This window comes from Terrapene carolina, unplaced genomic scaffold, assembly GCF_002925995.2.
Source record: "Terrapene carolina triunguis isolate 2854851 unplaced genomic scaffold, T_m_triunguis-2.0 Scaffold67, whole genome shotgun sequence".
Taxonomy (NCBI): Eukaryota; Metazoa; Chordata; order Testudines; family Emydidae; genus Terrapene; species Terrapene triunguis.
The window spans coordinates 39,280,875-39,305,917 of NW_020664418.1; the positions used below are offsets into that span (position 1 = coordinate 39,280,875).

Here is a 25,043-nt window from a genome sequence, read left to right on the forward strand (position 1 = left end):
CTGATGGGACACAGCGATATGCAAATGTGGCTGCGTTAGCCCGCGACTAGAACCGGATGGAGTAAAATTAGAACTACTAGCGAAGAAATTCTGGCCTCCAAGATCAACTGGTATGTACAGTGTCTTGTGCCACTGCATGGAAGCCTAGCAGACAAATAACTGATTAAGCTACTCTACTGTGCAATGATTTGGACCACAACAGCAACATACAAAACATGGCTGAGATACAATGAACTGGATATACGAACTGTCATGACAGAGCTTTATGACCTACTGAGGCCTAGATGAATATCCAAAAGGGGTTATCTGACCTGAACGGCCAGCTGTGGTGATTTCTACTGGCCTATAATGCCCTCGATTCCCTGAGCTCCAATTCACTTGTGCCAGTTACTGTTGCTGTTTGTCACTGATACAGCGCCGTCGAAGTGCATAGTGCTTTACAGATACACACAGCTAGCTATGGTCTTACTTCCTGCCCCAAATAGTGAACAGTCTAACCTGGGGGTATACAAAGCAAACAGTTCAAGGCACAATCAGGAAAGGGGCAGCAGACATTCATAGCTGATTGTTGATGGGAGGCCCAAAGCAAGAAGCAGGATAGTCATGAGGTGCTTTGAGAGAGGACAGCATGACCAAAGGTTCAAAGTTGGAAGGGGAGAAGTGGACGCAAAGAGTGGTGAGGAGCGATGAATGGGCAGGATCTGAGTAAGAATCCATGACGCAGCCAGAGCTGAGAGGTAGGACTGGAGGTAGAGATTTAAAAGGTGAGGGTGGAGAGTTTCAACATGATGATGGATCTAGCTCAACAATAAGATATACCAGCCAACCCTCAGAAAAGCTTGCCCCTCCCAGTGTGATCAGCTACGGTGTCATAGACTAATGTGTAGATTCGCAACGAGAGACTCCTGTTTCTTGCCTCTTTGCCAAGCATACTGAGTGCTATATGAATAATAAATAATACACACCATGAGATTCCAATAACTGTAACAAACACGAGATATAATCAAACCCCATCAAACCAAAAATAACATAACTCCAGAGTCTGAGGCCAGAAGGGACCATTGTGATGATCTAGGCTGACCTTCTGTATAGCACCGGCCATAGAACTTCCCCCAAATAATTCCTAGAGCAGATCTTTTAGAACAGTGTTTCCCAAACTTGGGACGCCGCTTGTGTAGGGAAAGCCCCTGGCGGGCCAGGCCGGTTTGTTTACCTGCCGCGTCTGCAGGTCCGGCCAATCGCGGCTCCCACTGGCCGCGGTTCGCTGCTCCAGGCCAATGGGGGCGGCGGGAAGCGGCGGCCAGTACGTCCCTTGGCCTGCGCCGCTTCCAGCAGCTCCCATTGGCCTGGAGCAGCAAACCGCGGTCAGCGGGAGCCGCGATTGGCCGGACCTGCGGACGCGGCAGGTAAACAAACCAGCCCGGCCCGCCAGGGGCTTTCCCTACACAAGCGGCATCCCAAGTTTGGGAAACAGTTTCAGAAAAACATCCAATTCTGATTTAAAATGATCAGCAATGGAGAAACCACCATGACCCTTGGTAAATTACCCTCACTGTCAAAAATGTACACCCTACTTCCTGTCTGAATTTGTCTAGCTTCAACTTCCAGCCATTGGATTGTGTTATACATTTCTCTGCTAGATTGAAGAGCCCATTATTAAATATTTGTTCTCCATGTAGATACTTAGACTGTCACCCCTTAATCGCCCTCTTTGTTAAGCTAAATAGACTGAGTTCTTTGAGTCTATCACTCTCAGGCATGTTTTCTAATCCTTTAATCATTCTCATGGCTCTTCTCTGAACCTTCACCAATTTGTCAACATCCTTCTTGAATTGTGGGCCTGAGAACCAGACACAGGATTCCAGCAGCGGTCACAGCAGTGCCAAATACAGAAGTAAAATAACCTCTTTACACTGTAATAATAGATAAATAATAACAGTAATGGTATTTTTCAATTTACTCTTTAGAACTAAGAAGTTACAACTGTATGCACCAGTCTCCTAGCTCCCAGAACTGTCTTCCAAGAAGCGTGGAAGCCAGATTGTAAATTACTGTCAGTCAGAAGTATGGGCACTGAAGTACAGCAAAATACTCTCCTTCTGAGATCATGGAATACAGCCCAATTGTCTTTCTTCACCTCATCATACTGATGGTAACCTGAAGGTACACGTCCCATTTTACAAGTTAATACCATACCTTAGGTTAAACAAACTCCAAGCATTTAGTAGTCCCAAATACTGTTATTACTGAGCTTACAGGAGTCAATGGCCACACTATTTACCAAGTACTTCACAGCTTCAGAGAGCTTTACAAACATTGTGACAGCCTTGGCTGTAAGCCAGTGCAAGTCTATTGAAACAAGGGGAGAGGCACTTGCTGGCATCAGGTCTTAATTTGGCCCATTAACTAATTAGTCCTCACTACCTTACAGTAAGTTTAGTTAGCACCACTGTACAGATGGGGAAACTGAGGCAGAGAGGTTTAGTGCTCTGTCCAAGAGCAGAGAAAGAAGGTCAGTTTCAGAAGAGGCATTAGAATACAATTGTTCCTGGCTCTCAGTCCCATGAGCTCCTGGAAAAAAATCCCCCAAATCCTGGAAGTTCACAACATTAGAAAAGAAAAGGAAGAATGGCCAAGTCCCCAAAACCTCAGTGACTTAGGCTAGGTCTACACTGGGGGGGGGGGGTCGACCTAAGATACGTAACTTCAGCTACGCGAATAGCGTAGCTGAAGTCGGCGTATCTTAGGTCGATTTACCTGGCCGTGAGGACGGCAGCGAGTCAACTGCTGCCGCTCCCCCGTCAACTCCGCCTCCGCCTCTCACCGCGGTGGAGTTCCGGAGTCGACGGCAGAGCGATCGGGGATCGATTTTATCACCTCTACACTAGACGCGATAAAATCGATCCCCGATAGATCGATCACTACCCGCCGATCTGGCAGGTAGTGTAGACATACCTTAAAGGAAACAAAAGCACCAGGCAATAAAACCAACTGCTGATGTGTGACTGGTGCAGATACATAGACAAGCTACTGTTTAAAGACACAGGCACACAAATACATTAGGCGAGGCTATGTTACAACAGCAACAACAACTGGCTGCTAATTAGTCACAACCCCCCTCAATAGAGTATCACCAGAGTGTCAGAGAACATCTTACGGAAATTAAATTTTTTAAAAACCATGCTGCAATCACTCCCCTGACAGCCCCTTCCTTCATCTCCCCTCTTGGGTTTTTATTTATTGTAATTACTTTAGTAATAAGATTTGTTTCCTTGTTATTATATATATTACTGTTCACAGCAACCACAACAAAAATAATAGTCGGGAAGAGTTATGTTCCTTATTTATCTCCTTGGCCGTTACTGGGTTGCCAGGAAAGGGGAGAAGGGTGCTTGGGGGAGGGAGGCATCAGGAAAAGCAGTAAATAGAGAGGAAAGCATATTCCTGAGAAGCAAAGATGTATGGGAACACATTGACGGAGGAGGAAACCCTGGTAATAAGCGAATAAAGCTAATAACTCAAGGGGCAAGGCGGTGCCAGCAGATAAACAACAGAATAAATAACATGTTGCTGGAAGTGCAGGTAGAAGGCAGTATCGTGGCTCTAGTATCTTCGGCCCAAAGCCATTGGCTGCAAAGGGAGAATTACTTGGGGGGTGCTGTGGGTGGACTGTGACCTCAGCACAGTGCAAAGGGATAGGTTTAAGCTGAGCTGCTTCCCGTGGCTTGCTGGCTATCGCTCCAAACAAACAGGCCTCTACCAGTGATCTAATGGGGAATCCCTCTTAGCTGTCAATAGCAGTAACAGGATCCATTTCACTCCACAGGAGCCAGGCACTCCACAGGAGATCAGCAAGCTGCCCCCAAATCCCTACTCCACCAGGGGAGCTGGCGCTGGCTGATACAGTCACCCAAAATGGGTGGGAACAGCATGGAAGGGAGCAGGGCCAGTCTGCCTAGGAAATACGCTGATTCAGTGCCTCTCCACTGGAGGAGAGCCCATGGAGCTCTAAGTGGTCTTTAAAGCCGTCCTCCCTTGGTAGAACCCCTGGGGAACGGCAGCGGGGAGATCATTACCCATGCCGAATCTCCCCTCCGCAGGGTGACTCCAGCCTATAGAGTTTATATCTGCTTTTCATGCCTCCAACCAAGTCACTGTATCATAGATATTTTCCATGCTGGACACATTCCCCCTAGCAGGGGACAGTGGTGAATATGCACACAACCTAACACATGACTTAGTCCTCCAGCAAGTGAGCATATTAATCCATACTCTCAAATACTTAAGATAGCCTCCTGCTATACCAGCATATCTGTATCATCATCTATACAAGTTCCTCTATGGCAAAATTCTCTCTTGGATCTGATACACCTTGGCTTGCAAAAGCATTTAGCACAACTTTTGCTGGCTTGGACAGCATAAAACCTTGGCTGTGCCAATTTAAATGCTTGGCTCCCTGGGATGGTTTGGGGGATGGCGTCATCTGGTAAGTGGCAAAGTGCAGGGGGGAAATAATCCTGTTGTATGCTCCCTCCTTCTTCCCCTACCTGGGGATCTTCTTCATGATACAGGAGAAACCCTCTCCCTGTACCAATTAATGACATTGCTCTAAACAGCCCCTTGTGATCCAGCACTACAGAAACCTAGCAGCTCCCCCAACCCATACTCCATCACACACCCACTGACACTCACACACACGTACCATAGATGGACCAACTGCTGGGAGCCTTCAGAGTATATTTGCAAAGCACGTGTCACCCATTTGCTCACACAATATTTTATTAAGGGAAATAAATTCCTCTTCAATTCTCCTGCCAGGATAGGAGGCAGTGTGGGGGGAGTAAGGGGAGATGTGCTTCCGTTATCCTTTTCTGAGCACCCTGCTATGAAATCAAGGGGCAGGCTCTGAAAGGAAGAGTAGAAACCCCATCATTTGGGATATTTAGAGACCCAGAAAATGTGCAGTAGGGAACAGTCCTGCACTGGCCCTGGGATGTGACCTAACAGGACTTTTCCCTCTCTACCTTTCTATGATTACTGAGGATTTTAAACCCTGCCACTTTAGCTTCAGTGAAACATTGAGAGAAGAGTCATAACTCAGCTGGGATGGAGAAAGCCGCCTGAATAAAATAGGACCCAACCAATAATGACACCCTCAGTTAAAGCAGACCTCAACTGAACCTATAACTATAGACTGTGAAATGCTAGATCAGCATTTATGGTTCAGTTTGTTTGGGTTTTTTAAAACCATCTGTGGCTAAAACCTAAAAGAGCAAATCCGGACTCCTGGGCCCTATTCCTACCTCTGCCACTGACTTACTCTGTGACCTGGGAAGAAATCACTTAACTTCTCCATGTCTCAGTTTTGCTACCATTAAAATGGGAGATAACACATCCTGACTCACACAGCTGGAAGGGCTAACTCGCCTGTATAATGGTTTGTGTTCCTAAAATGGACGATGTCACAGAAAAAACAAGTGCTCATGTACTTCTTCGATGCAAGCCCCGGAGAGGAGAACACTAGGAAAGAGAGGGGCAGGTGGAAGAGAACAGAGACGGGTAGTATAAAAGGAGGAAAGGAAAAGAAAGAAGAGGGTGGCAACATTGGAGATTGGCAGGGACTGGCCACACACTGGTAATACTAGCCACATCACCCAGGCAGGGCTCTGTGAGTGGCAGAGATGGGAAGGGGAAAGGAGGCACAAAGAATCCACAGGCTGTTTGGTGTGCAGTATTTTTTAAAACAAATGCATTTTCCTGAGAGCTCCCACCCATAGCTTGATCTATGATCCTGCAACGCTGAATCATTTTTAATTTAATGCTTCTGGGAAGTGGGGAGGAAGAAAACCATCAAGCATAGGCACAGTTCGCAAGCACTGGGTATTAGCATTTGGCAGCATTTATTATAGCTGTTTATGGTGATATAAATTAGGTTTATGCTGATATAATTAATAACCCTAAATTTAGGTATAATAAATAGCAATATTTATCCAGAACTGCAGTGTCTGGGGAAGCCCAACAAGAACACAAAATGCTGACTACTTCTTTGTGAGTGTGAGTGTGTGAAGATTGTGAGTGAGCGAGAAAGTGAGTGTGTGTAAGGGAAGCAGGTGTGTGCGAGTGTACATGAGTTGTGTGTGGGGGCTATTTATGGGAGTATCACAAGCGTGGATGCAAGATTGCATACGGTCATACAAGGATGTCAACATAGCGTGCAACTATATGTCAGGATGTGTGTCCGTGGGAGGGAGCTTGTGAGTGGCTTTACCACTGCACATAAACGCATGTGTGAATGTGTGTGTAAATGGAATTCTAGGTACTAGTCCACTGTCTGCATCTCTTGGTCAGAAAGGCTCCATTTGTGCTGCCATAATTAAGTCTATTCCAATTTCCCTTGAAGACCCTGATTCAGGGTGTATTGCACAGCTCTGACTGTAATAAATCTAGTTTGAGGCCACAGCACAGATTTCAGCTCAAGTGACAGATGAAAGTAGGTTTTTTTTATGCAATTTTGAAAAGTTTCAGCCAGCCTATTTTAAGTTACATAACTGTAAATCTAGCATGGTTCTTGCCTGGTTTTCTGTGGGAGTGTTGCTTGTTGCCTTTGAACAAGTCACACCACAGCGAACTATTTAAAACATGGAAGTTAGGCAGTTTTGAAGAGAGAATATACCAAGTCTCCAAGCGCATCTACACAATTTTCATCCAGAGATCTGAAATGCTTTCTAGAGGTGAGAGAGCATAATTATCCCCATTTTAGGGGGGAGGAAGCTAAAGCACAGAGCGGTCTCACAGCAAGTCAGTGGGAGAGCCACGAATAAAACCCAGGTCTCCAGACCCAGATTTTACAATAAAGCGGGTACGCTGCCTGCGTGCAAGACCACTCTCTGCTAACCAGTTCAAGATGGCTGCTATTGCAGAATGAGTCTCACACACTGTGCTCTCGCTCTCTGTCAAATAAGAGTCTTTATATTGGTTCTTTATTTCTTTGTTTCATTTTTAGCTAAAATAGTTCTTTTAAAAAGCCATTCAGACTGCTCCCTGCCCTTGGAAATATATAATGCCCACCTCTTGATGAGAGCTAGGAGAGGCACTGATAAGGAACCTCTAATACTTTACTTAACATATATAACAAAATGAATCAGGTCTGTCATTTGATTGGCTACATGCCTGACTGCTGTTCTCTGGGAAAGGGTCTAGGACCAGTGCATTCAGTCAAACACCACAACAATCACACTGTGATGCTGACAATTTCTTTTGGGTTTGTACAAAGCCAGGTTCAGCTGTGATGACTGTTGTTGAGCTACTTTTTATATGAAAAGCACCCCCCCCCCCCGCACACACACTTCATTTACGGTCAGTTCCAGAGCTGTGATTCCTTCCATTGCTGAAGGATGGGGACAGATTGTAAAAGCACTGAAAGAAATGAAGAGCTGGGGAGGTCGAGGCGGGAGGAGAGATGTTTCCCATCTCGGCCGTGTGCTGCTGGAGTGTAATCACATTACTGCACTCATGTCTGCGTTAGAGGAATATTTGCCGCGTGTAACTTTCAGATCACATTAGCCAAAGCAAACAGCGAGGCCCTGCTTGTCTTGTTACTGCACGAGGCTTCTGGAGTGTGATCATGCAGTGCCCTGCTGGGATGAGAGTGCTCTTCCGCTGGGGTGGGTACGGCGGGGAGCCACGGGGGTGACAGGGCTGCTAGCAGGAGCCCTTTGTAAATGCCACGCACTGGCATCCATCTCCATGACTGGCGATGAAGTATTATGCATGCTCTGGCACCAAGGGAAGATAGGGGGAGGAGGAGCTTCAAAGCACTGCCAACAAAGAAAATTTAATCCTCTCTTAAATAAGGAAAGATGCTGAGATAGGGGGACTAGAGCAGCATTAATCCACGGCACAAAGTGGGGGGGGGGAGATTGATAGAAGTCTGTGCTTCCAAAGGGGAGAGATTTGCAATCACTCTGCTCATTAAAAAGCCACAGCCAGGCAGGGATGCTCAAGGTAATCATCTCAATCAAACTGCCCTGGCTGGCTCCTCTAAGAGCCTTCCGAAAGAGAAGAGGAAGGCATTATTTCCTCCTGATCCTTTGGGCATGGGGCTGGGAGGGGAGGCAATGAGATGTGGGGGGAGGGGGAATCCTGGCCCAGGAGAGGCAGGGAGTAGGGCAGGGATCGGCAGCCTTTGGCATGCGGCCCATCAGGGAAAGCCCCTGGCGGGCCGGGCCGGTTTCTTTACCTGACGCATCCACAGGTTCGGCCGATCGCGGCTCCCACTGGCCGCGGTTCGCCGTCCCAGGCCAATGGGGGCTGCGGTAAGGGCGGCCAGTACATCCCTCGGCCCGCGCCGCTTCCAGGGAGCGGGCACTGGACTGGGAGTCAGGAGGCCTGGGTTCTAGTCCCACCTCTGCCACTAACCCAGGTGACCCTGGGCAAGTCACTTTACTGCTGTACCTTTGTTTCTTCTCTTACACTTTGCCTGCCTTGTCTATTTAAACTGTGAGCAGTTTGGGGCAGATACCACTTCGGACTGTGTACATGTGCAAGGCTTAACACCATCGGGCCCTGAATTCAGTCAGAGCCTCTGTGCACGACTGTAATACAAATTAATAACAATCCCAGTACATGGCTCTCGACTCCTTTATGGCTCCCAAGTGGAGGCCGATACAGAAGTATCTCACTGGTGTGAAAACTGGAGGTTTTGAGATCATTCGCCTCTCCAGCTATTATTTCTGATGGAATTATGAGAAAGGAGCGAGCCTGGAGGGGGGATATCTCACCAGAGCAGAGGGGGCACAGAAGGGTGAAGCCACGTTAAGAGACAAGTGAGATGTCTTCCTGCCCCCTAACACTGGCATCTCCATTCTCTCACTGTGTAATAAATTGGAAGCTACAAAAGCAGGTGGATGGATAGAGTTAGGCACTTATCTATCGCCTTCCACCTCAAGATCTCAAAGTATGTTACACACTTTAATTAAGCCTCACAACATAATTATAAAGGGTGTCACCAGGAATGGGGGGATTAAATTAGGAGATGGGAAAAATATACACTGAGTATCAGAAACCCTTCCTGTGCATGCTATACTGTGTGTTAGGTTGTGGAATAGTCAATGTAACATTTGAAACTAGACCAGGTAAAACACTCGTAAATGTACCATGGGCAGCAATCCTGCATTTGCAGGGAGATGGACTAGATATAGGTCTTTTCCATCTGTAACATCTATGTTTATCCCCATTTTACAGCTGGGAAAACAGAGGCACAAAAAGGCAAACTGAGGGCTTGCCTAGATGAACGGTTAGTGCACAGCAAGCTGGGTGTAGATCTACAGCACACTAGCCTGCCATGCACTAACCGGCCATGCGGACCTGCTACTGCACACTAGAAGTTCCCTACTGGGCACGTGCACTTATCTACCCCCATTCCAAGGTAGAGGAGATCAAAGCACAGCAGGGAACCTCTAGCGCGTGGCAGGCTAGGGTGCCATAGATTTGCACCCCAACTTGGCATGCACTAACTGGTCATCTAGACAAGCCTTGACTGGCCCAGGGCCATGCAGTCAATGGCAGAGCCAGGAATAGAACCAGGATCTCCTGGTTCATCTCTCAAGCAAGAGGTGCTCCCGTCACCCGAGTCAGGTTTGAGCTCCTCTGCGCCTGGTGAGGCGGAGTTCCTCCTGGGTGACATGAGCACAGAAGTGGCACTTCATCGAAGTGCCATGCAGAGCTCTGTCCTCCCCACTGAGGTCCCACCCTTAAAGAGTCACCTCCTGAATGCTTGAGAAAGAAAGGTCAGTCGTTCCCTCCAGTCCTCCATCTGCTGGAGATTTTAAGTACAGTGAAAGGGAGGCAGGGGGAACAAAAAACCCATCCACCTTCCATTTGCCTTTGCTGCCTGGAAGGATTAGGGCATTCAATGTCTGCAGAGACCTAGAACACTCAGGGGTTATGTCTTTTTCTATCAAATGGAGCTGCCAAGCTGCTGTTGTACCAGCTTCCTTGGAGGTGATATATCATGAATGACATGATGGTTCATAGCATTGTGACAGGCTGGGGAATATCAAAGCAACCTCCAGCACCTGCCCACTGAAGCTTTTGCACCAACTCAGAATGAATTGATTTGGGAAGTTTGATAAAGTTCTGTTCGGTTTCTCTCATTGTTTTTCATTTTCTGCTACTGTCTCTGCACCCGTGGGTCTCATCCAGCCTGTACCAAAATCAGAAGGGTCCACATGCCACAGGGAAGGGTGTTCCCAGAAGATCCCAACACAGTTTTACACACTCAAGAAGTCTGAAGGAGCAGCCAGACTTTTGAGTGCTTGTCTGAACCAATTTCCCAGACTTTTGAGATTAGCCTAGTATAACAAACCATGGCCATGCACACGCATGAACCATGGTCACCAGTGAGGATCAAAAACTTAACACCTTCAGCACCAAAAATGGAAGTCCTGACACCTGACCAAAAGGAGCAACTCCTCTAGCTGTAATCAGCAGGTAGTGACAGTGAATATATTATAGTGCCACTACCAAATACCCATTGCAAGTGGGTAAACTCCATGTTCAGAAGCATTTGGGGTTTCCCCAAATATCCCACAAGCCCATCTCATCTAGCCCAGTTCTAAAATAGGGTCTCTCTCCAACTCACTGGCTACCTTGTATTTCAGGTTTCTATGTCAGAAGCAGGATAGTGCTTTCTTCAATTCAGTCAAGAGAGCGAGGGAGTGAGTGACCATGTATGCATGTGTTGGGGTGGAAAAGGAGGGGGCATGCAAAGAAGACTCCAGGAGTATGTCTGCCCAGTAAAAGCCGTGTACAACTAGCCTACCTGAGCTCCCTTGAATCCAGCTAGCAAGGGTAATAGCAGCGAAGACAATGCAACGTGGGCACTGCAGCACAGGTAATACAAGCCCAGCAGACACCCAGGGTACGTACTCAGCTCACTGTCCACTCTGAAGTCCTCCCGGCACTGTCTTCACTTCTATTGTTACCCAGGCTAGCTCAGGTAGGTGAGCCCACGCACCGCTTTTGCTGTGCAGACATCCCCCAAGGGAATCCAGAGCAGATCAGCATTCCATAGGCCCAGGAGGACTCAAAATCCATCAAGAAACGTGAGTGGGGAGATGAAGGGAGCATCACTGGGTGGAAGTATTTAAATGAAAACACAAAGGTAAAATAGATCCGTAATCCTCTTCCCCCGTCTCAGGCTATGCAAAACATCAATTAAAGCAAGTTATTCCCAAGCATTGCTGTCTTGCAGGTGACGTCTGCACTGAATGATTTAGCAGGGACAGATGGATTTCTGTTTAGCCAGCTAGAGCCAAGTTAGGCCATGTGGTTGTGGCAGAGCTCTGCCCTGGCAGCTGAGGGCTATTATTGCTACTCACAGTTCACAGTTGTGAAATCAGACACCAAACAAGTGACTATTGTGTGGCTATATGTGACTAACACAGGAATGCCAGGATCCATAGGAAGGATGTTCTCCTGACCAACAGCTCCCAGAGATAGGGCTTGCTGCCCAGACTGAGGTAAAGTTTCCCATATAGGTCCAAGGAAGGCTTCTCAGATAGCCCCAGGGTAAACAAAGGTTGTCACAACTTACTTGCCATTGATGACTCCATCTGGATTGAGCATGGGGATGATTTTGAAAATGAAACATTTCCTCAGGAGCTCAGCAATGGGGTCACCGCTCACGAGGAACTCCACGGTCCCCTTCATTACCCAGCTGGCATTGCTCTCCCCAGGGTGAACACGCGCCATGAGCACCACATAGGGACGATTGCCTATAAAACAGAAAATAAAACACAGACAGGACGTTGTTTTGTATTTTATCTTTGTGGGTGGCATTTTGCCTTTTAATCCCTGGAGAGAATAATATGACAATAAGCCAACAGACAGGCAGCGTTCCCTTGGTTTTGACATTTCCTAATTCTAAAGGCCATATTTACATACTGGCTTTCAAATTTGCACACATGATTTTGCACGTAGAACCCCACCATTCCTGAATTTGCCTGCATAGACAACTGTATGCACAGCTATAGGGTTTTCTGCATGAAACTGCAGCTTCAGATTTCAAGGCCATTTATGAAAGTTTGACCCTGTAAGTTAATGACAAATTGCACTGATGCTTAAAGGTGACAGAACAGGATTTCATTTGCTAAGGGCCAACTTCACCTTGTGTTTCTCCTTGAGCAGCTGATAACATTCCAAGCCCCTAAGCATCTACCTGCCCTTAGGGTTTTGGCCTGAGATGCAAAGTATTAGCACTGCTGGGGGTATTAAACCCACTGGTGTTACAACTGTGCAAGTGACTCTGCACAAAATAAAGGAAGAATAGAGATATAGCTTTTATCTAGGCAGGCTGCAAAGAGGACAGTCTCTGAGGTCAACCATCACTACATACTCACTTAAAGTAAGAGAGAGATTATTTCCCTGATTTAAGTAAATATAGGTGGTGCAACTAGTGACACGTATAGTTACTATTGCCTGACACATTCAATTATAAGACACTGTTTTCAGTTACTTATAACTTTGCCAAACTAATTCCTGGTGTCGAAATTTTCAGTGCCAGGTGTCTGCCTAAAGCTGAAATATTTTGGGAAATTTCAGCTAAAAATGTTGTTTTGCCCATGTTAAAAAAAAATCTTACAACTATTGCATTGAGAAACGCTAGCACCTTCATGCTTTAGTGAAGGGAGTTGAAACTTGACAGGAGTTAGAGGGAGTCACCATGATATCAGGGATGTGTCTTTTGCTGTTCCTGTGAAAAAATGTCTAAACTTGGCCAAGTTATAAGCCTCTGAAAAACCTCAGTTTGCACATTCCATCTTCACTAAGCATGCTCCATGGAGGGAGGGGCAGGATCTGGGAATGGGGATGATTGGTGTTGGGATGGAGGAGAAGAGCACAGGAGGGGGGATATGGGCAAGAACTGGGGACAAAAGTGAAAGAAGAATTATTTTGCTTAAAAATAATATTGTTGTGAGTATTCACAACGTTGAGCACAACTTTGTGTATCTTGGTTTTGTGCAAACCAGCCTTTGTTAGTGTCACACCAATGCCAAGATGATTTTGTCCAGTTCTATCAGATTATTTCTGAAATATGTAACATTATTTTGCTGTACCTATATTGCTCAAGGGGACCCTGCTTGACAAGCCTTTGGGGCAGTATCAAGCAGAAACTGTGGCCCCCGCAAAAGGAATCAGCTGCACTTTACTGCGTAAGCAATAATATTGTAAATAAATACCGAGTTAACAAATGATAATACTTCGCCCTCCTATAGCGCCTCCTGAGGATCCCAATGTCACCCGTGGATTTCTACCCACTTTACAAACATTAATGGATTAATCCTCATAATGTCCATGTTCAAAAAAAATAGGTATAGTAAAGAGAGGGCTAGTAACTTGCCTGACAAAACAAGACTGTGGCAGAGATGGGAACAGAATTCAGGTTTCTAATTTCCTACTCATTTGTATCAACCCATAGACCATGATTCTTCTTGACAACTGCATATGCAGTTCTTTAGTTATTCCTCATTGTAAGTGTCTGGGCTACAGACTCAGTTCTAGAGTTAATTTCCCTGTCTTTCTTTCTTTCTCCCTCTTTCCTCCCCAGCCCCCTCTCCTCCTGCCAACAAGTAAGCGGGTATAAAACAATGTAAGCTGTACCTGTGATCTGAGAACTTACACAGAGCTGCCGTATCATGAGTCCAGTAAAGCAACGTGAACTAGAACTCAATTTCCCAACAGCCTTATATTAGTTCCACATTGTTCGCATACTATGACTTGCTGTGGGTTACACTGATCAAAATACAGAAAATGCCTTGAGCATTTAAAAACTGCACGAAAGGATCACCCTGGCCTTTGCAAAGCCACTAGCAGCATTTTGCCAGTCTCAGAGGGTGAGGCTTCTATTCCGTTACAGCCTCTATGCCGTCTGGCTGTAGCACTTTAAAGTAGCAACAAGCAAAAACTTCAGCCTTTGCAAAGACATCAGCTACATTTTCCCATTTCCAGACATTTTCTTCTCTCCCCCATCACCATGATTTAGTGCGGTTTTTCAGTCTCACTGCTGAGTTAAACTTATGGGGCTGTGCAGTTGTAGCGGGGAATGGGGCTCCTGAGAACTCTGAATGGACAACAGCTGTAAATAGCACAAAGCAAAATAAAATGTGTTCTCTTTTGCAATTGATGACTACAGCTTTAACAACTCTTATCTCTCCTCTGCGTGGGAGCAAGTGCAGCATGTTAATTGAGAGGCCTCGTTCCAGCATATGTATTTCTGCCATCAGCCAAAAGGAAAACCAAGAGCAGGGTCAGCGAGCTATCCACAAAAGCCTGGGAAGGTTTTGCCATAATTTTGCCAGTGATGTAAGAGGCCTGAATCCTGCTCACCTCACAGGGCGACCCGAGACCCCTTGTCTCAGCTAGACCATATGCTACAAAAGAGGCTGGAGCGTGTCCAGAACTTATTTCCAGAGACCCAGTGGAGGTTATTTGAGTTTTTTCACTTGCCTGGGTTCTGCACCCTCCGAGGACTTCTGCAAGGTGCTGAGTGACCGCATCCCTCACTGAAGACAATGGGTTGTTGAGGGCATTCAGCACCTTGCAAGATTGGGCCCAAGGGTTCTAGCAAATTCACAGGGGATTCTTCTCCTGGCTTCACACGTGAATGCTATTGAAATTTATCAGCTAACAGTAGATATATGGTATGGCTGGTGTGGAACACATGACCCTTGGAACACACGACCCAAATAGAGAGGCCTCTGGTACATCAACTGAAGCCTCCTTTCAAAACACGCAGACCCTACAGAGTGAGTTCCTTACACGTGAGCAGCTCTGACATTCCATCCACAGGAGAGTTGCAATACAAGTGCATGCCAGCCAGTGCGCTGCATGCTACTGGAGACCTTGTTAGCACATGCTCGCTCCCTACGAGCAGTCACTGATCAATCCCATGCAGGATTGCTGTGCTTCCCTGGATTGCACCCTGCAGGAAGACTAATGACACGCAGTAAATAGAACAAAAAGCTGATGACACAGCCATAAAACTCCCTTCCACTGAAATATTCCAGAAACATAGATTTAGTTCTGTGGTAAGCAGGAGCCTAGGAGTGAGCTGATCTTATACTTTAAGCCACTCAGACACTTATCTGCATTAATATTGCTTCAGTAAAGGTGATGAATGTTATTGCTCATGAAAGTGCTGGACAGCGGCTCTGGCCAATCATGCTAAGCATAGACAGGCACGGTGTGAGTTTCTTGGACACAAATCAACAGATGCAGCTCAGTCCTGACCTCCAACTCCCCCTGCTATTGCAGTGCTGGCTCCATACAGAGTTCTGCTGAAGCACTACATTCCTGACTCAATTCATCCCTTGCTATGCCACTGCTGGGCTACACACACAGCAAGGCCAGTGCACTTGACATCTGTCCTGCCTCTCTTTCTGCTGTTCCAGTCTGGAGTGTCTCCTAATTGTCAGTGGTGCCCAGTTGCACGTGGTTTCATAACATGCACAGTCACTCGGGATCTTTTTCTCACATGGGTCCTTCAAGGCTAAAATTTGAGACCAGATATAAAAAGTATTAGACCAGTTCTTAGATAGAATCCTTGCTGAATTCTGGGGAAGCTGCCAGAAAGCACGGGTTAGCCATTTATCTTTGCAAAGCCCACATGGCATATAACCTTCTCTGGGAATGTAAATAATAAAAAGAGAAAGCACAGAAACCTTTTCATGCTACATAAAGCCTCATCCAACTGATCATGTCTTGTTACACCGTGTTACATTTCAACATGCCCAGAATATAACACAGTGCCAACAGATGCCAAGAATCCTGAGGTGAAGGATTAAAGAGACACCAACACCTCCTGGGAAACTTTGAAAAATGGCCTTTGAAGTAAGAATTCTGCTAACATATCACACAGTCCCCATCTCTCTTTCTCTGCCCTTCATTCGTTATGATTCTGGGTATTTGCATGAAAACAGGGGCTGTGTGTCTTCCGTACAGCTTGCCTGCACCTGCTGCTTAATCTTATACCTGTTGTCAGACTCCTCTGGCTACGACATCATCAAGGCTTGATGCAATGGCAATTCGGATGTTGCTGAAGATTATGACAGCAAATGGGGGAGCCAGCAACAGAGGCAGAGAGAAACGTGAGGGACCAACAAAATCCCATTGTCCCTCAGAATAAAGAACACGTGATGGGGAGCAGCACAGTTCCAGATGGGCCTGATCCAGGTGGAGATTCTGAGCTCCTCAAATCCCAGAGTTCTTTGGATCTGACTCTGCCCACTGTAAAGATAAGCGGTATCAACACAATATAGGACTGGGATTTTCAAGGGAGCCTATAGAGGTTACATATCCAAAGCCCGTTGAGTTCAGACTATATGGGTTTGGAGTCTCTCCATCTGCTAACACACACACACACACACACATGTAGTAAGAGGAGGCCCTGAGATATAAACCTTGGTATCAGAGGCCTGGTATGAGGCCTAAGGCCTGAACTAAAGTAATGGTCAAGACTTTGCTAACATAAAGCAAAGTTAAGCTGTGAGCCAGAGGCAGGCCCTGCTCACAGAAGCTGGCAAGGAAAGGGCTGATGCTGCAAAAAGAGACATACCTAAAAGGTACTGGACACCAGATATCAGAAAACACACTATACTGGAACATTCCACAGATAACATGGAACAGGCCGACCCATCCCAATGACAGGGGCAAAAGGGTAAAATGATGGATAGAGTTATTTTGATCGAACCAATCTGTACAAGGAGAGAGGCGGCACCTTGCTACGTAAAGGGGTTGCACCTCAATACGTCAGGAGTGATGTGTAACTTGTTTGTACCTGTGTATAAGAATGTATCCCTGGGGTGGTGTCTTTGTCCGGCCACGGGGGCAGTGGAAAGTCCTGCCACTGAGCCGGGTCCATTGCGAAGAGGCATCTATTAGTAGTATGCCCGGTAGACTAAGTAATCTACGGGGAACTGCAATTGTGTCCAAGGTCGCAATAAACCTAGTCGACGTGACTTTGCATCTTACTAGACTCTGTGGTTATTGGGGGTTCTTTTCGGGTCTGCTGTGTCAGCTATCTGCGCAGAGCTGGGGCAGCACACAGAGGGAACACACGCACGCAGCCGAGTGATATCAACATAGGAGAAAGCAGAACACCACACCGGTAGCATCTGACAACAACACACACTCACTCTCCTTGGAAGTTCAGGGCTGGACAACCCAAGTTTTTCTTTCATGCCTGCCCCTAAGCATGATAGGGCTTTATCTTGTGCAACACTGTTAATACACAGCCATTCAGCACCCCAAAGCCTGACAGCTACACTAAGCCAGAGAGTAGACATCATATGGTGTGCGGCGAACACAACAAGGCTCCAAGAACACTGTATGGGATGAATATATAAAAGCAGCTGGCCGTGAGGCCACTGATTACAGATCTCACAGGAGACGTGAGACATTGATACAGAGTTGTCAGTCTCTTTCAGTTGCCGCAAGACCTGGTAAGCTCCTTCCCACTCCATCTGTTCCATCCCTGCATTATTCAGGACATGTTTTTTTTTTTTTTAAGTACATAATACATGTATTATTATTGTTCCAAATGGCAAAAAGGGAAGATTACAAGTGTCAATTGTCTCGGCCGTGAACCGCCTGTGCTCTACTTTCTTACCCTGGTGGGGTGTTTCAGGCTCCAGGTTGCTTGGCAACCTCCGTTTGTGCGTGTGTCATTTGAATTCATTCACCTTTGAATCCAAGATGTTCAGAGATGATTGGCCAGTCAGAACACAGGCACACGCTGCTCAGGCTGGGTGCAGCTTGACACGGTGCCACTGCTGGTCTTTACACTCGGGGAGCTGTCAAATATGGTTTTAGATCTATTTTGAGGCATTTGAAAGCCATGGGAAGAAGTTGCCATGCATTATTTCTCCAGGGACATGGCACCTTGCCTACAGAGCATGGAGGATGGCTTGCCACAGCATCCCCTTTTCCTCCTTCCCACCGTGTCCATGCTGCTGTTAGCACTAACACTGATCTCACAGATTGCCCTTCCAACAGATTATCTAGTTGGCTGATGTAGCTGGCACTGGATTAGGGTTAAAGGAATATGAGTATCTATCATTCACAGCTCACATTCGACACACACCATAGCCTGAATTTGTTCTAAAGACAGTAGGCAATTTGAGATGTTCTCAAGTATTTTGTACTGCAAATCACCAATTTTCATTCTGTCTGTTTTGAAAGTCAGGCCTTGGGATGAGAGCAACACAGGTCGCCTTGTTGTATTGAGGCAATCTATCTGAAGCATGGCAGGTAGAAGGGGGATGGAAGTGCTATTGCTTTGAAGGACTGCCACCTCTTAGGTACAAAAAAACCAAGACATCTGGGATGATCCCGATACCATCAACTGGACAGCTGGCATTGTGTATGGAGTGAGGGATAGCTCAGTGCTTTGGGCATTGGCCTGCTAAACCCAGGGTTGTGAGTTCAGTCCTTGAGGGGGCAATTTGGGGCAAAAATCTGTCTGGGAATTGGTCCTGCTTTGAGCAGGGGGTTGGACTAGATGACCTCCTGAGGTCCCTTCCAACCCTGATATTCTATAATTCTACCTTTACAGATTTCCCGGGACAGCTACCTCAATACAGGGATGATCTTGCAAAAACCTGGGCAAGTGGCAACCCTAGTTCCTGGAGGGGTACATTTGTGAATGACTCCTGCTGTGATGGTACCGGACACGCAGGTGTAAGAGCAACTAAGAATTGCAGTTAGTGGGAGCCAGGAAGAGCAGGGGGCATTTAAGCAAGAGCACAGCCAAAGTGTATCCCACAGATGGGACTAGTCTGAATGCTGACCCTGGGCTGTGGGACCACAACTCCCCCGAGCTCTCTCACGTGTCTCCCAGGCCTGGGTAGCTGGTGTGTTAAGCCCGGGGCAGAGGTCCGAAGAGAATTGCTAAATCCGTGGGCAGATTTCACCTGAAATGAATCAGGCAGGAGAAAAAGGCTGAGAAAGTTTCCTCTGTCATAAAACATTCTCCCATGGCAATCTATAATGATGGGGAAAGGAAACTCTGATAATTTATATGACAGTGTAATGGGTTCGGGGTGACATATGATACTTTATAAAAAGTGAACCTGAGAGGGACAGAACGTTAATAAGTCTCCAACTCCAAAATGGTAATATTGTAACCTATTGCACCAACATTTCATGCTGCATACTCACGGTTCATACACAGAGGTACCTATAAGTTACCTAATTTGCAGTGCAGACTTCAACCAACTAAGGGCAAAGGCTTGGCAACCCTCCAGTGATTTCTCTGGTGAGTCACACATGCAAGAGACCAAACGCGCCTTTGGCCTATTACAATGTACTTCCATGGAGTTGTGCGTGCTTATGCCAGCAGTGAATTTGCCCCAAGGACTTTCTCTGAACTCAGGGCCATATACTCCCCTCGGTCTACAGCTACCAACCCCACTGACTTTCCATGTATAAAAGGTAACGTGTGGCCCAATGAGAGAGACTGCAGATGGGGTCAATGCAGATAGGGTCCCCCAGGGTATTCACAGGGAATTGCAAATTGCTGTTCATACTGTGTGCAATGCTCTGACTGGTGCCTGGGGCTTTTCTCCCTCTGAAAAACACAGTTCCTCCCCAGTCTCCTGTGCTGACACTGCCTGCTCTCTGAGCATAACAGCAAGGAGGAAGAAGAATTGCTTAGAGTGCTACACAGGGGTGAAATCGGGGTTAATGGGATGAAACTTAGCAAAGGAATATTTAGGCTGAATAGCAGTGAGATCTGTTAGGCTGAGGAAGAGACTCCGCTAGGGAGTGGTAGAAGCTCATGTACATCTAGATTGCCCAAACACTAGAAGCTATTTTGTACAGAACACTCCTACGCTGCCCAGTGGTGAGAGGAGGTGACTTGACAGATGTTTCCTTCACTAATTTCTATGGACCTATTCCTGAAGTCCTGGACAAGTGAAGAATGAGGAAAAACATGACCTCAGGAGTTGGCCCGATCTTTCTATAACAGCAGGTTAAAATCAAGTTGGATCCCACCAGATTAGATCTCTAGCTTCTACTTTCCAGGGGTGACATGAAGAATGGAGCATGGGGTAGTGTTCCAATCAGAGCTGGGAATAAGAAGCATCAGATGCAGCAGGAAGACACGATACCCAGGGAAGAGTTCAATTCGTTATCTGAAGGGATGGCTCTGAAGCCGGAGGTGCACTCTGGTCACAGATACTGTCTCTATGGAATGGAGACCCATTTCCTGCTGAATCCCACCTACAGTATAAGAAATGCTCATTCTTAAACATATGTGGCATCTTTAAAAGAGGCACAGCACCACCTCTGCCTCTGATTTGAGATCCTCCTGAGGGGATGAGTTTTAACAAACAAAAACTTATGAGGCAGCAGTGCAATCGGTCTCCCATTATCAGAGGGATAAAATATCAATTTTTATCAAGAGATAAAGCATCACAGATTGGCCCTGATAGGAAAAATTAAATTCCTGGTCTCCACTTGATTTGATTTTTATCACTCTTTTGCCCCAGAAATGTTCTGTTGGGGAATGTTTAAAACAAATGTTCATTCATCCCACAGTAACCAAACTGGAAGGGTTTCTGACTGTATGCGTACATGTACGTGCAAGATACAGAAAAAGAGAAAGAGAGAGGGAAGAAAGGGCAGATAGTAAAAAAGAAGGGGAGGGGAAATCTTTGAACAGCAGCACACTTCACAGCAGCAAAGCCGTCACAGCAAAGGCCTTTTGTAGGTTCACCTCCTTGGTGTTATGACTGCACTCACTCCTGGCACATTGCTGTCCCAGTCTGATCCTAGTCTTTAAAATAGTCTCCCCCATAGGTGAGCACAGACTAAACTCATATTCCACCTAAGAGAGTTTGGCAAGGTAGAACGGTCTCCACCTTTCAGTAATGAAGCTTGCCTTGATGGCTCAATAGAGAGCTCCAGATATCACTGAGCAAGGTAAGGGAGCAACCAATGGGGTCTTCTGTCCTTGAACAGAGGGCTGGGTTGCTTCATGGGAATGAAGCTGTTGTTGTTCCCAGGGAAGTAGGTGAACTTCTGCCATAAAGTACCTCATCCTCTAGTGGACTATGCTGCAAGGAGCAGGGAGGGGGATTAGGAGGAGACTCTGAATAGAGGGTGAAATTCCAGCACCCTAATGGGGCAGCTACAATATCCTAAGCTTCTGCCCCAGCAAGGGACAACCTCACCCATAAATGACATTGTTCTGTACATGGTTTTGAGTTGATGCAGATAAGAACAGTGAGGTATAGAATCAGACTCCAAAGGGTGGCTACATTTTCTGTGATGCTTAGGACTAGTTACATCAGTGGGTGATCTGTGTTGTTAGCAATTGTTATCCATTTGGAATTCATTTTTTATGTATCAGAGGTAAGAACCTCACTTCTTGAGGTAAGAACCTCACTTCTTCAGATGCAAGTGAAGGTTGCCCTTCAGATGCAAGTGAAGGTTACCCACAAAAGCTTATGCTCCCAATAGTTCTGTTATTTTTTATGTAGCAATCTGAACACCTCTCTTCAAAGAACAGCTGTCTCCAAGTTCCATCTGAGCAACCAACATGCAAAGAAGTGCCTGAATGTTACTTTCTGTGGCATCAAACTAAGGCACGCAGACTTCCAGGTATAGTTTAGAGTGGTTCTGGATTGTAGCCTCACCTACTATCAATGTGCCTAAACTTAAGGTGGCATCTTGAGGCGGGAGAGAGGGGGACGTTGGAGATCTTCGTAGATGGGAAAGTCTGGGTTCGTTATCACACAGCCATATTCTCGTCTTCTCAGCAGCTGAATACTGTGTGTCGGTACGGGCTTGTAGCATACATACAAAACTTGTCACTATGCAATTGAACACTATTATGAGAATTGTCACAGGAGTGCTGAAGTCAACAGCAAGTCTAGCTTTCTGACCTCATACAGATCTTACCACCATCCCTTCGAAAAGCATAATAATAATACAAGAATATGACCATGCAATAACGAACCCAGACTTGCCCATCTATAAAGATCTCCCAGATGTCAATTTAACTCAAGGAACCCTTTCCAGTTAGTGGCCAACGCTCTTAAAACTCCAGGACTGCAACCAAAAGACAAGTGGCAAAGGCTGTGAAAATAGCAGGGTCAACAATCAAGACCTGATTATGGATCCTACAGACCAAACACCTTGCTTCACCATGCCATGTAAGATATGGATCAGTGCGAGCATATCAGAACCTCATGTGGGCATTGTAATTACCTAGTACATGAATGGAAAATGAAGGATAGCCCTATATGCTAATGTGGAGAAGGCATCCAAGCCATGGAACACCTAGTGAACTGCACTTCTCTAAAAAATGTTCCCCAGAGGGACAGCCTTGAGTCATTCCATGTCACTGGAAGCCACAGAGTGGATGACAAACTTGGACATCAACCTTAATGTTGCTTTTCAAGTTGTCATATGAAAGAAGAGGAGCACATCTAAGCACTGGTGAGTGAGTGCAGATGCTACCCAAAAAGGCAGGTTCTTTAACTTTGCTTATTCAAGGGTTTTCCTGGGTTTATAGCTTTTGACCACTCTAGCAACATTTGGTTAATGAGCCCTGCGTTATACACACAGCTGGGAACCATGCCCATCGGTTCCTTCATTCATGCTGCTGTATAAATGTGCAGACGTGCACATGCAGTGAAATATCAATTTCCCTGTGACTTTGCCAGGAAGGTAACACTTCAGAGAGGCTGCATAGCACATAAAATACAACTCTGTTCTTCTTCCTCTAATGATTAAATATGCAGCAAGTGGCTCTTTGGTTCCTGGAACCAGCTAAATAGGACATCTGAGAAGAGGCCGGATGGGGTACAATGAACTGTTATGTTTCTTCCTACAGCATCTGACATTACAGTAACAGAGATAACCACCACCAGGATTCTCAACCTTCATGCTTCAGGGCATCAACTGACTTCCAGCTAGGGTCAGGAAGAATTTTTTCAAGGTGCTCTAAGAGTGCACAGCAAGGCATGTGCCATCCTACCCCAGCCACTATTGGAGGCAAGATACCAGACTAGATGGACCATTAGTCTGTTCTGGAAGGGCAGTTCATCTGTTCTTACAAACCAAGTGCCAGGAAAGTTTAAGGAAGGATTGTTTTCTTTCTGAAAAGTTATGCACAAGTGCGTCAACAAGACCAAGGAAACCCTGAGTGGAGCAGACAAGCTATTATGACAGCAACCATGTGACAATCCCACAGAGAAGAGGAGGGAACCACATTTGCTATAAAGTTCACATATCACCTACTGTTCCCCCTTTTCTTCCACCTGCAGCATCTTCTTGGAAGAGAAGAGCACATTCCAGTGTATCAGAGCCACATTTCCAGCATTCATTAACTATAGTTTCCCAAATGATTTTCAAGTTATCTATTTTTAAAAAATCAGTCCTGGCTGGAAGATTCTATTTGTCAAATAATGTGATGATGCAAGTGATGGTTGCTGTTCAGCTTGAATTTCTGGCATATTTAGTGCATCCATCGGCTCAGTGGCGCTGACTACGGTGCCACCCTTCGCTGATGGGATCCCAGTGCCTTCCTGCGTCTTTAACCCATATTTCACTGGCAGAGCTTTGAACATTTCCAACAAATGCTGCCAAAGGGCCTGTCACTCTGCATGGCCTAAGAAGAGCTAGCTCTGGTTCCCACCTATTTGCCTTGGAGGTTCACTGGCCCTTAAGTCATTATTGCATTGGAAAGCCTTTGCAGCCACTTCATCTTCAGGTCTGTAAACTATCAAAATGCTTTTAAAATATATAACACATATTTAAATAAAAGACTATCCTTGTCAATCAATGTCATGACAGGCTGATGACTAGCACTGCATGGTATGACTTATTTCCCCAGAAAGCTTTTTATGCCAGTATCTTGTTTGCAAGGGATAAGGTGACATCCATTCTTTAACTGTTTAAAGAGTTAGATTGACAAGGTGGATGAGCTAATATCTTTTATCAGACCAACTTCTGTTGGTGGCTGAGAGAAAACTTTCAAGCTTCAAAGAGCTAATCAGAGTGTCTGAGCTAAATACAAGTTGGGTCAGACTGTTAAGCATAAGGGGTTCAAACATTCTGTAGGAGACCAATTAAAATGAAGTGAGCAATTAAGGGTTAGCAGGCAGTAGGGTGTGTGACAATTTTTTGTAATGAGCCATAAAACCAGTGTCTCTGTTTAGAGTAATGATAAAAACCATATACCGTTAAACAAAAAACTCCTTGCCTACCATTCTAACATCTTCAAATATTAAAATGGAAAGAAGTTTGAAAGTTTAATGCACTTTACTTAGGCTGTTTGTTTGCTCTATGCATTTCACTCAGCTTGGATGATGAAAGCAAGCTAGTCAGTTTCTCAGTTCATAGTCCAGTACTTTCAGGTTCTCATGCATCAGCTATTGGAATAACTTTTGGGGCATATTGGCAGGGTATGTTTTAGGAAGTTTGTGCTAGTGCTTCCCTGTGCCTATAGGGCTTCAGTTTCCATGAACGCAGAAAATATGAGCTGTTTGGTGGTAAATAGGCTGTGTTTCTGCTGGCTGGGCACAATTTTTAATTGCAAGTTGTGCCTAGGCAGATGAAATTAAAAGCTAGTAAATAAGTTAGTGGGATCTGCATGGCAAGGGATATTCAAACTGGGGAGAAAACTGGTTGAGGATCAAGGAAGTGGGTCTCGTACTAGGGAAGAGACACATCCACCAGAGCTTGTGTTCGTTAGCAAAGCAATCTGGTCAATAATTCAATCCATCTGAATGAGAGTTTTGCTTTATTAAGCACATCTCTACAAATGTGGGAGCTCATGGCCAGCATACTGTGCTGCATGTGCACATAAGGGTGGACGTGGGTCCGTTGCATCTTTGATGGTCTGGGGCTAGCAAACATGAGGCACAGTGAAAACAGAGAAGCAGTCAGATGTATCACGCAGTCTGAATGCTGGAGACAACATGCACCCAAAGATGCAGTTTATGAGATCCCAGAATTGCATAGACACCCTC

At 45.9% G+C, this 25,043-nt stretch overlaps 1 protein-coding gene across 2 annotated transcripts in view; it reads right to left on the reverse strand.

Annotated features, from left to right (window-relative positions):
- Window positions 1-25,043, reverse strand: part of AGBL1 (ATP/GTP binding protein like 1) — a 391,687-nt gene that overhangs the window by 227,617 nt on the left and 139,027 nt on the right. For both annotated transcript variants that reach the window (XM_026648344.2, XM_026648345.2), the window contains one exon: window positions 11,597-11,777. In XM_026648344.2, the coding sequence (XP_026504129.1) occupies window positions 11,597-11,777 (181 nt within the window). The remainder of the gene's footprint in view (window positions 1-11,596; window positions 11,778-25,043) is intronic.